The sequence below is a fragment of the Sycon ciliatum genome, chromosome 2 (assembly GCF_964019385.1).
Source record: "Sycon ciliatum chromosome 2, ocSycCili1.1, whole genome shotgun sequence".
Classification (NCBI taxonomy): Eukaryota; Metazoa; Porifera; class Calcarea; order Leucosolenida; family Sycettidae; genus Sycon; species Sycon ciliatum.
In genome coordinates, this window is record NC_088644.1 from 17,243,925 (window position 1) to 17,255,939 (window position 12,015).

The window sequence follows — 12,015 nt, forward strand, 5'->3', positions numbered from 1 at the left end:
TTCTGGTGAAGTACAGTATATTAATTATACCAACCCACCAACCAACCAACCTGTTTCCATCTATCTATCCATCTACTCGTTAGCTCTGTCTCTTGTTCTCTCTCCCGTCTCCCAACTCTGACAATGACTATTTGATCAAACACCTACATGTAACTCCCTGCTGTTTAGTTTTAGTTTTATTCCAAGTAACACATGGCTTGGGTAGCCAATGACCACCATGCGTGGCGATAGCAGGGTTTTTATAGCCAACCACGGCTGCACCGTCTCCGCATTCCCTTGAGTCCGCCAAAGACTCACTGCTTTCCGCGAGACTTGAAGTACAAAACTTGAAGGTCTGTGATAACGTCGTTAGTGCTACTTGTAGTACATGTACCAGTACATGCAAATGCATGATAATACATGTAATGCCATGATAATGATCATGCCATAAAATCGTTCTTGACTGATTTTGTCTTGCTGAGAGTGTTCCTGTGGTACTGCATGCAGATACTGGGAGCAGAGTGTTGCACGTAGTGACGACCACATTTGTAGAGCCGTGAATGGGTGACTTCCAGCATCCCTATCCCGCAGTCTGGTTAGTCGGCTTGGATACTCGTGGATGGCTACTGGTATTTACAGAGGCGTAACTGCACCAGGATATCTCTCTTTGCCATTGGTTACGAGTATACCGTAACTTATTCATAGATCAAAGCGCCTGGAAGATAGTGGCAGAGCTCGAGCGTCCTATCCCATCATACTTTATCCCTGGTTACTTTGAGAGATCCAGGCTCTACGATGAATAGGATGTTTCTGATCAGTGATGAGCGTTTCTGAACACGAAACTCACAAACCTCACAGATATACTACATAGAGAAACAGAAAAAGATCTACATGTGTATCGGTGTTTTGTGGTATATACCCTGGCCTAGCACATAAAGTACTATCAAGAGCTCATAATTATTCTCGTGGTACTACGTAACCAGAACCATCTTAGTAGTAGGGGCATATGGCCGTGAGAGATACACATTGTACTTACCAAACGTATCCTAGCTGGAAGATATCATCACTGGTAGACCAAAGGCAAAGAGCAATCGAAACTGATTCAGGGCGGGGCAGACGGTTGAAAGTTTGTCAGGCGGAATTCCGATGTCGTTGCTTCGACCTGGCAGGCACAGATCGCATCGCAGGATTTGGTGACTTCCATTTTTGACATGCATGTAGGAGAACTCGACTGTACCCACATACAAGTACAATGTATAATCGGTGCCGCCATGATGGATCCACAGTTGGGCAATGAAAATCCACCTGACAGCATTCTCGATGTTCTCCGGCAAAAACTAAAGCCATGTGACACAGTACACATGGTATACTTCATTTCTTTTCTTCTTTCTCTTCTTCAGTGGTTGGTCTCACCCTCTCCTCAATTCGCTGTCTTGACATGCCACGAGGTGCAGAAATAAATAAATAAATACAGGTGCAGCGATTTTTATTGCACCATTCTTTTATTCTGGAAGCTATAGATCGCTGGAGCAAGACGAAATTCGCGTTCGCGTTCGCTCTCCAAGGAAAGTCGAACTCAGTGACGCAATTCGCGTTATGAGAAGGATTAGCAAACAGAATTCGCACATGCATGACGTTGACACGACGTACATTGTGTACAGACAGTACAGCGTGGTAAATTTATGACTGCCATGACAGGAATCCGCGATTCGTGTTCCGACTACTTTTCCGAACGAAAAATGCGAAAGTTCGCAATCCAGTTCGCGAGCTGAAAAATGTTTGCGAACGCGAAGGCGAATTTCGTCTTGCTAATCCTGCATTTGTTTGGCACTGGACGTAATCGGAAGATAAAGTAGTACCGGAAACCTTTGTCACAGTCTTGGAGAATGTTAAAAATCTACTTCACGCTGCCGGCTTCACGCGGCTAAGGCGAGCCAAGAATATTCTGCGGCGCTATATTTCGCCTTTCTCACAGCATGGCGCTCCATAACTACAGATAATCTCTTTGGGTTGGCGGGAAAAAGAAAGGAATGGTGGCACAACTGTCTACAGTAGGGAAAGGTTTGACCGCCTGCTGCTCACCAAGCTTGCAATGTTTAGTGCAACGGACGGAACTGGTGCTTGTGAAAGCCTATGCGGTCGGTACAAGTGGCAGACTGAGTGACAGGACTAATTTGCAAAAACAACTCAACACACGTCCGGCGTGGAAGAGGTGAGGCTGAAGTAATCAAATAATAATTATGCCATTCGTCGTTGGCATACCTATTGTCCATGGCACTCATGCACAAAGTAGTGTGGCTATCATGCCCGTTTCCAAATGCAGCTATTCTTCTCCTAAGACACTCAGGGAGACATCACTTCTTGCTGAACTAGTACGGTACCAGTACTCAGTAGCTGTTATTCATTGACTAATGTTTGATTTGATTATGTTGGACACATACTGTGCTGTGTGTATGGCTGCGTGTTGTGTGAACAGAGTGAGGCAATCATCATGTCAGGTGCATGTCAGTCAGGAACCAAAACAAATGAAGACGAGTACATAACTGGTGAAATCACGTGGTCCCCTGCCCCTGCTTGGTAATTATGTGTCACTGCAGTCTTCCAGTTGTCCACTGATACTGATATTACATGACGGTCCCTAGCCCTAGGCCCTGAGCCTGGGTGCTGTCACGTGGCAAGAGAGCTATGGTAGTGTAATCATCAAGTGGCAGCTGTTCAAGTTAGTTGTGCCATGGACATATTGCGTAGGCGGAATGACCATGAACAATTGTTATGATGACCATTACTTGATCTACCAGAATAGCATTGCATAGCAACTGGATACTACTGAGTAGTACATTTACAACTCCCATAACCCCAGCCAGGCACCGTAGTGGGTTGGTCAAAGACCATGATTGAGATACGAGAGGTACCTGGTTCAAGTCTGCATGGGAGCGGTTTTTCCAGCCGTGCTGCTGCTACCTACAGTCAACTGGGAACGTGTGGCCAGGCGCAAGGGGTACATGGATGTGGCAAATTGGGTTTCTCGGCACTTGTGCCAGTGGTTGTGAGACTTATCCACTCACCCCCACCGTTAGTCGCTGCATCTGCCGCTATAGGGTTTAGCGGGTGTTAGCGGCCGTCGTGAGTTCCCTTCGGGAACGGACGCGATAATTTACTCTTTTGTTTTAACCCCAGGTAGATTAGCTACAAACACTTCGCCACCATTTTTCAAGCCCCCCCCCCCTCCCCTCTTTTCCCGTAAAGCGGCTTGGCTAAAGTTTTCCGCACCAATCGAAATTTTGCATGCGCAGTACAGTACTAGCAAGAGTTCATAACCCCCAATAGTGTGCAACTCCTGATCACTCCTTGCATGGAAGCCATACTGACCAACCACCACAATCTCTATCCCTTGACAAGACATGCAGAATCCCTGGATTTCTCTCAAAATCCCTGGATGGCACAACAAACAAGTGAAAAAGAGCTTTTCCCGCCATAAAAACGTTCGACTCTGCAGCTGTGCGTACAGCACAGATCGACCCTATACTAGGCTGTAGTGCAGTATGATCAGTCGGCGCCCGCCTGTCACTTTGTCAGTGCAGATCTTGCATGGTCAGGTCTTCAAAGTGCTGTGCACAGTTCGAAGTGCGAATGAGCACCTCACATACCTTTGAAAAAAGTTCAAAAAACCGGGACATTCGGGGAGAAACCATGGAGTTTTCAGGAAAATCCTGTATCAGACAAAACTTTGGTTTTTCCGGGAGTTTGCTTGAAATCCCCGGGACCCGGGAGGAGTGTTGATTTTCCGGGATTTTCCCGGGAAAAACGGGAGGGTTGGCCAGTATGGGAAGCCCGCTCGGCAGAATTCCTTCATTGCGTCATTTTTGGTGCAGTGCGATGAGTCATGCCGATGAATTCTCAATCAAACCGGGATATTTCCTCAGGGCAAACTGCCTAAACGGCGATTCTGATCTGAGTCCCCGGATCAAGAACTAGCAAAGCGCGCGATCCTAAAGTAACGACAAAACTATTTTTTCGATGCCAGTGGTGACTCTTCATCGCCTTCTTCTTTCGCCAGTGCAGTCATGCTAGTCAGTCTCTTCTAAAACTTTTTCTTCCCCGGCCGCGGGCCCTTGGTATATTTCCAGTGCTTTCCTCGAAGATAATTTCAAACGATTGAGGAAATTGAGAATGTGTCGACGGAGCATTTGCCTGCTGAGTTGCACAGCTATCAGAATGATTACCCTCGATGGCAATGCAATATTGTTTGCCTCGCCAAGCTACACTTGTAACGTTAACAGCATCCTCACTTCTTTCTGTCGATGTCCATGGATTCTTGGAGAAAGAGTTTCTGTTTGTTTTTGAGAAAGCACGACTTGTACGTAGACGCTACGTCCGAAATGTCTTCAAAAAGAGTTTCGAAATGTCGAGGCTACAGCCTTGAATTAGGAGCGGTTTCGGGTATAGTTTCCAGAAATCGCAAGGAACCTAAATTTACCTTGGATGACAGGTTGCACATGACGTAATGTAGGAATTTCGCCGAGCACTGGGTGTATGCCAGTTGCACACACTTGGGCTTATGAACTCTTGGTACTAGTCACTTTTTTAAACTCCGAAAATCGGATCGCCAAAATATTTGAACTGGGGCAATGAGCCAGCATTAAAAGCCAGTATTCATAACTCGTTCCCAAGTGTTTTCTTCTTCTATTTTGCAGCTAAAATATTTCATCGCGGATAATTATTGGTCCTGATTCTGAAAACACTAAAAGTTTACCCTCTAAACTGATTAGCCGTTCTACAGTGTGTAGGACTACTTAAAAGGTAGCGGATGCAGCAATGATAACTCACAACAGTCTTTTGTGTTTCTCAACTATGTACATGTACAGTACACATTGTCATACATACGCATGTATTTGTACTGTATATTCTGGCATGATGATTCATGTGACCTGGTTTCATCACAAGTATTCTTTGTAGTGCAGTATTCCAACATCACCCTGATGGCCACAAGAGCTGCTGAATGTGTGGTGCCCATCCAGTATGAGTTATACTAAGGCCGCTCCAATGTCATACCTCCACATGTACATGAGAAAGGTTGGCTTATCACGAAAACTATTACGGGCACAATAATAATGCCAGTTACAGCAGACTGGGCCGATCCTGCATGAATTTCCATGAACCGATAGTTTGTCGATGATGTGTATAATGCTACATGTATGTGTGATTGTTTTACATGTGTTGTATATTTATGACACACTGCACATCACCATAAACAACTGTCTGATTATCGGCAGTGCATACCTTACGATTGCCAATATGCGCACCTCACGCTGAGCCGGCATCAATAGTTATCTTCCCTTCCCGCTGTTTCAGGTTTAATTCAAGTCATCAGTTAATTCTAGACGATACTACCACTAGATGTCCACTGTCTCTCAAACCATCACCAGATAAACCAGGCCATAAAGGGTTTGCACTTCAACCCAAAATAGACTCTTCCAACTGTCCGTTGATTCACTCCAAACCCAAGTCGTCTCAAAGCTGAGTCTCTCCCATACATGTAGGCTGTACTAGTACAGTAGTACTGGATAAGTCTTGCATGTAGAAAAGGCAATACTTGCTACAGCTGATTTTGGCATATCTGGTAATTTTCTACTAAACTTCCGGTTGTAAGAGTCGACCATAGCCTGCTTTGTGGTCATCACGAGGCAGATAGCCAATTCGCAATGCATTCAATACAGTGTGCATGCAGTGATATTGCACGTTCTCTGATGTTTGCAACAGCTCTGCGAGGAGTGGTCATGTAACTCTTAATTTGCTTTACTCCAATTTCACCGACTACTTCTAGAAGGTTCCAGAGGCTTCTCGAAGCTCTACTAGCCTCTAGGGTGCTCAAGTGCTTGCTCACCAGTTGCCAATCTGTGGTTTCCAGTTGCCACGGTAATCATGGCGGCAAACAATACCTATCCAAGTGTGTTCAACGATTCACTAAAAACACACCGATGGTGATTGGAACCACAAACAAGAGAGTGAAACTGAAGGAAGCTTTCCAAAGGTGCATGGCCGTCAGATTTATGATGTTAGTGAGCATCTTCTATGCGCTGGAATGGACTTTTTCGACCTGACGGGAAGGAGAACTGCAGAAGTCGACGAAGACGAACGAGGAGGCCCCTTTCGGTACCCCTGACGGGAATTTACTCTTCCTGATGTACATGTACATGTACATCAGTGCCGTCTTACTCAAGTAACACCACAGTACTCCATGTGACCGTACTAATAGTTAGCTTCAACTCACGCTTTACTGCCAATTCTCATGCGTGACAACAAATGGAAGGACATGTGATTCGCAATGAGCACTCTTGCCCAGCTGCCACTTTTAGATGATTGGCAAACGAGGAGCTATTTCTGTTGGCATTCCAACGTCATTACGACCACAGTACGGTGCAAAGTCTTTCTGCCATTACCGGTAATTTACCACTACCATGTGTAGGTATTCGGAAATATTCCAGTGGTCTAAGTGATCCAAATCGTTGCCCTCTAAAGGTCGCCTTCATACCTTCGGGAGATCTACGACAAGAGTGATCATTATTGATTTCCCCTTTCCCCTTGCATTGTTCATCTATTAGGTTTCATGGTCACCTATTGTTTTTTTGCTAATATGTAATATCCATGACGTGGGCGCAGAGAAACACTCGTCTGCTATGAAATGAAAGGGTCATTGTATTCATACCAGCTGGTTCGCGCTAGTGTATGTGCTGAGATGAGCTGAGATGTACAAGGTCACACACACCACTGACATGTACTGTCAGGTCATACATGTACATGGCCTGTGACAGATGTAGCCCAAGGCGATTGATCTGTCAGACCTATTCCCATAGCAGGCGGTACTCTGGTCCTCGTGGACAGGAACTGTTCCGTTCATCTAGGCAATTAGATATCGAATGTGATTAGTTAGTCCTTGTGTGTGGAAATAATAATTGAGCAAATATGCATGTATGGTAAATGTTACCCCAACCCCCAAATGTGCTTCAACGGTGTGAAGTTAGCTTAACCTGTAATCACAATCTCACGTCGCCACGGACACGCCAGAAACGTGTCCGTCAACAGGATGTTCGGAAATAGGAATCCTAAAATTTGTTCGTGGTGCAACATTCAGTGTCAACTTGCTTTTCCTAATAGATTTCGTGCTGTGTAATTTATTTCCAAGAGAACTGACGGTGATACATGTAAATGGATCATTTTTGTTACCATTTCCTTATTGGGTATGGGTCACGCATTTCCTGTTGTTGTTTTGCGCTACTGCTTTTTGCGCTGTTTTACCTGAAGAAAAAGCACGAAAGTTTATTTGTCAAAGTTTTCAAAGCATTGTTGTTGAAGAACCTGAAGTATGTGCTCTTTCTTAGCCTTCTGGCATTTTTTGTCTCCGGGGAAACTTTCCATTTCCTTCGAAATGCCGTTATTGAGCATATGTGTGCGTCTTCCATTTTGCTGAGCAGTGAGCAATGAGATATATTGACCCAAAACTGTTTAGGAAAACGGTATGAGTTCTCATTGTGTTGCCACTGATCCTCTGTTTAATCTACCTTATCATCGCACCCAGCAGGATGGTCTGCAGCGAGTACACTCCTTGCTTCCATCAACACATTCTGGCCTTGTGTACATACCCCATGCACAGTATCTTCAAAAGATACATTAATAAGCGTGTATCTTCCATGGAATACACACAATACTGAACACGGGACACTACCAATAGATTGGCACATCGCATAATTTGTGATCTTGCTTCAAGCAATGGTCAAGGATAAAATCGGTGCATAAGCGGGTCTCACATCGTATTGGTGCACGTAGAGGATAGGAAGAATTAAGCAAACAATAGTGAAGGATGTGAAATAATTAGAACGGTAATCCAGTACATGCTGGCGATTTGATTGGGAAAGGTGTGTTTACTAACTCTAAAGGACAAGTAAAATTGAAATTAGTCCGTCAGGTTTTCTGCGCTGAAATAGGTAACGGTGAGCGTCAATTGTGCTAGGAGATTACCTCCTCTTCTGTGCTCGAGTAACTCTGCACAATGGGGAAAGGTGTGGCCATTCTCTAACGTCACTCACTACTGTTCAGATTATTATGGAAAAAGTATGTTCACAAAAGCACAAGGCAGCTGTTGACTGCACTAACTAATCTTCGATCAATTCTTACTCCTATCCCGCCGTCCTTGACATCCGTAGTAGAGGAGCATTGTTCAGTTTCTGTCGGCCAAAGCCCCTAGATTCATAGAGATATCCATGGATCGAAAGATTCACTATCGCTGTCAGAGAGCTGCACAAAACAAACAAGAAAGTACAGGATTGGCTTGCCTTCCTCTCCCTAAAGTATTCTCAAGGTTTTGGAAATGTGCGGCATCTAATGTGTTCATGGCATGCCTTACACTAAGCAGTGCTACAGTGTCGTAGTGAACTTTGATTTCAACGTCTTGTCAGGCACGAAACGCTGTACCCCGGCAACTACCACCATTTCTAAATCAGTAGGATTGCTAACAATCACGATCACCACTGGAAATGGTATTTTAGCCATTCCTATAGAAAAAGGCATATGCCGTGGTGTTGCACTTCAATATCAATATTTTAGTTCTTGATTATTCTCATAATACATGCTACATTGGGTGCTACTAATACTATAATTATATCTTCAGATTTAGGGCATCTGTCCATTCTATTACTATTGTCTATCGGCATAATGACAATGAAAACAACAATTGTGTCTTACCATTTTCTCTATCATGTCGAACATGTCCACATCTTCGCCGTCTAGACTCTGATCTGGGGAGAGAGGATTGGGGAGCATTAGCGGAGACTCATCAGCGCTGCAAAGTAGAGACGATGTAGCCACGATGGTGGTATTATTCATACTTGTGGCGATGTGAGATGATGGGACAAATAGCTGTGGTTCATACAGCGGCGTTAATTCCACAGTTCCTCTCTGGCTGTCTTGTCGGGAAAATAGAAGACCGTCTGCTGCACACTGCCCAGTGATGTAGGATGAGTGAGCGTGGCTGGCCATTGCCAGTGCTTCCCTTCTTTCTTCACAGTGCAGGTCGGTAGAAGCTGACTTGACCAAATCCCTGCATGGCTGGTGAAAAGTTCGTGGAGACCTTGGCGCTGCCTGACTTGCGGGTGAAAGTGGTGAGTCTATTCCGTTCAATGAGGAGAATAGATGGTGGGAGAGACCATTACTTTTACTCAATGTCTCTCTCGCTGTCAGATGATTTCTTCCCAGTTGTTGCGCAGACTCCGGGCAGCTAGCTGTGGAGAAAATGGATGACTGCGAGAGCACTCTTCTCAGCTCACTGCAGTCACTCTGAAAACCAGGGCTGAGATTAACACTTCTCAGGTCTGGTGTTGATTTCATTTCAGGAAAGACCTTGCTACCCGCTGTCAGCAAGTCATAATCTGTCTGAGATTTCTCGCTAGTTTCTTGTGATCCCTTGCCTCCTGTTACCGTGTTCCTGGTCAATGAGTCAGTTTGAGGACCTGGTGAAGCATTGTTCTTCGGCGAAGCGTTAGAGGAAACTTCCACTTCTTTATCACTTTTAGAAGTTGACGATTCACTGTCAGGCCCAGGCGTAGGGTTGCTATCGTCCGCTTGTTTCAGCAGTCGTTCAAGGTCTTTGATGTAGGAAATTGCCATCCGCAGAGTCTCAATCTTGCTAAGATGTCGCTCAGGTGGGTAAACATAGAGCCGTGATCTGAGAACGTCGAATGCTGTGATCAGCTGCTGAACGCCTTTGCGTCGTTTTCCCGTTCTCGGCCTGCGAATAGGTCCATTAAAACTGGCTTGATCCGCAGGGAAGAATCCAGGATAAAAGTGTGTCTGAACAGGCTGACGGGGAGCCCTGGGGCCAGTCGCGTGCAACATATACGCCGGACTTTCAGAATACAATGATGTGTAGGGATCAACAGCGGAAGACATTTGACTCATCATTGTAGATGTTGGACAGATCTGGGACGCTTCCTTCTTGTTTGTGGCCTGGTGGGTGGGGTATATTTGAAACGATGATGATTGCAACGCACTTCCTCCCTCCAATACTCTATTTCCCGGGATGGCCTTCTCGGACTCACAACAATTCTGGCTGGGATGGACAGTTCGAGAGGGCTGTGATGCGCTAGCACCAAAAGACTCAAGTGAGTGCAAATCAACCATAGTTGGCAAGTACACTCTACGACTCGTACTCTACAGTTCCAATCACTACTGCTGCTTCCAAGGAATATAACCTGACCAAAGAGCCCACTCCGAATTTTAATGTTTCTCTTGTGCAGCTCTTTGTTTCTGGCTATTACTCGATCACTCAACCTGTCTTATATCTGCTCAGTTCACTGCAGATTAGCAGCTACATAATTGTATGTGCAGTTGCAAGTAGCCGGGCAAGTACTACTACTACTACTGCGGAAAGCACATACATGTATATGTAAATTGCCCAGGTCACGTATCGATCTTCAGAAGTTCTGTAAAAGGCCAGAGTTGCGTATTTGCTAGTTCGAAAGTTCAGGCAAATACCCGGCTTAGGTCTTTAGAGACTACGTCATGAACATGAGTTGAATCCCGGGACCTGGCAGGCATGGTTTTCAGGCACATTGCTCCGAAAACTGCACGGGATGGGCGGTAAGCACTGATCACGTGTTCGCCTCGCCGAACTGAACATTATGAATCTGTGATAGTTTTGTCCAGGCCAGTGCTGAACGAAATGCGTCACAGTGGAGATGCTCTGGTTTGGGGTTCACGATCCAACGGTATAATTATGGGGAATAGTGGAGCATCCGAGAGGCTAGGTACAACATCGGAAGCATTGATATCGAAACGTATGACTGTGAGGCACTGGTTATGGGTTTGGACATTTGTTATGGTGCACGTTTGTGATTAATTGTCTTCGGGTCCATTGCCAAAATGAATACCAACCCGGCATGCAAGTATGATTACTGCCTGATGACCATCTCTCAACATTCAACACTCAACAAGTCCAGAGTATGTTCTTTCGTACAGAACTTTAGTCACGTGCACCCATCTCACATTGCTACAGATTACAGTTTCGAGCCTCACCATGCCGGTGGCCATGGATGGTTCGTTCTGTACCATGCACGGAATGCGTCTCAAAACGACAACGGTCAACCCAGCCTCAGCTCAGAGAAATGACTAGTGACGTAAAAGACTGTGCACTGGCTTCCGATATTTGAACGCTTAGTAGTATTAGTAAATAGTCCCGTAGCCACTGTCAAGGAGAGTGACGACATTTGCCGTTCAGAGCCCTACAACTGCAAGTAGTCCGAGTGGTGCAAGATTGTAATATGCTGCACTTAGCCAGCCACTAACTCAACACAATGGTCAATGCTAGGATAACCATCTACAATTATAAGCTCAGTGTCAATGTCAGCAGCTAGAGCGAGGCAGGCACAACTACTTCCCATCCTACATCAGTCACCAGTATCATAAAAATATACAAGACATTAGTGTCACTATGGCCACCATTCATTGATCAGGTCAGGCACAAGGACAAAGTAGGTTACTAACTTACATGTATGCATGTGCAAGTACCTTTGCGTCGTACTCAGCAGGCCGCGTGCTATCCAAAGATATCTCCCACGCATCTTGAAATGCTAAAAATACTACACGCACAGTATGTGCCTCGTCTTAATTTCGTTTAGGTGTACAATGTACAATGCATTAGTACTATTGGTAGTCCTCTGCGACTTGGTTAGACAATCATGTACATTACTCTTGCGTGACGTAGATCTACTTTGTACATGATAATGTGTCCGTACTGTGACCTTGTGTGCATATCCACGGTGGTAGTATGTGCAGTATTGCCTATTGGACTATTGTGCATGTGCATGTATGTATCGTTACGTGTTCTGGTCCTTCTCGTCCTCGGACTTGAAAGATTATCTGACTCATGCACACACCCGTATGCCTTTGAGCGTGGACACTCTGCTAGTGCTCTGCTTCTATACAGACGTTATATCAGTGGACTGTAATCAAGTAGCGGTGGACTGTACATTTCAAAGAGCTTCA

General features: G+C 45.2%; 1 protein-coding gene across 1 annotated transcript; it reads right to left on the reverse strand.

The window, feature by feature from the left end:
• Positions 1-7,705: 7,705 nt before the first annotated feature.
• LOC135810763 (uncharacterized) lies at positions 7,706-10,464 on the reverse strand. The gene is made up of 2 exons (XM_065324222.1): positions 8,719-10,464; positions 7,706-8,271 (listed from the first exon to the last, which is right to left on the reverse strand). Exons 1-2 carry the CDS (start codon positions 10,150-10,152, stop codon positions 8,224-8,226), a joined length of 1,482 nt encoding a protein of 493 aa, XP_065180294.1. The 5' UTR covers positions 10,153-10,464; the 3' UTR covers positions 7,706-8,223.
• Between the last annotated feature and the right edge of the window lie 1,551 nt (positions 10,465-12,015).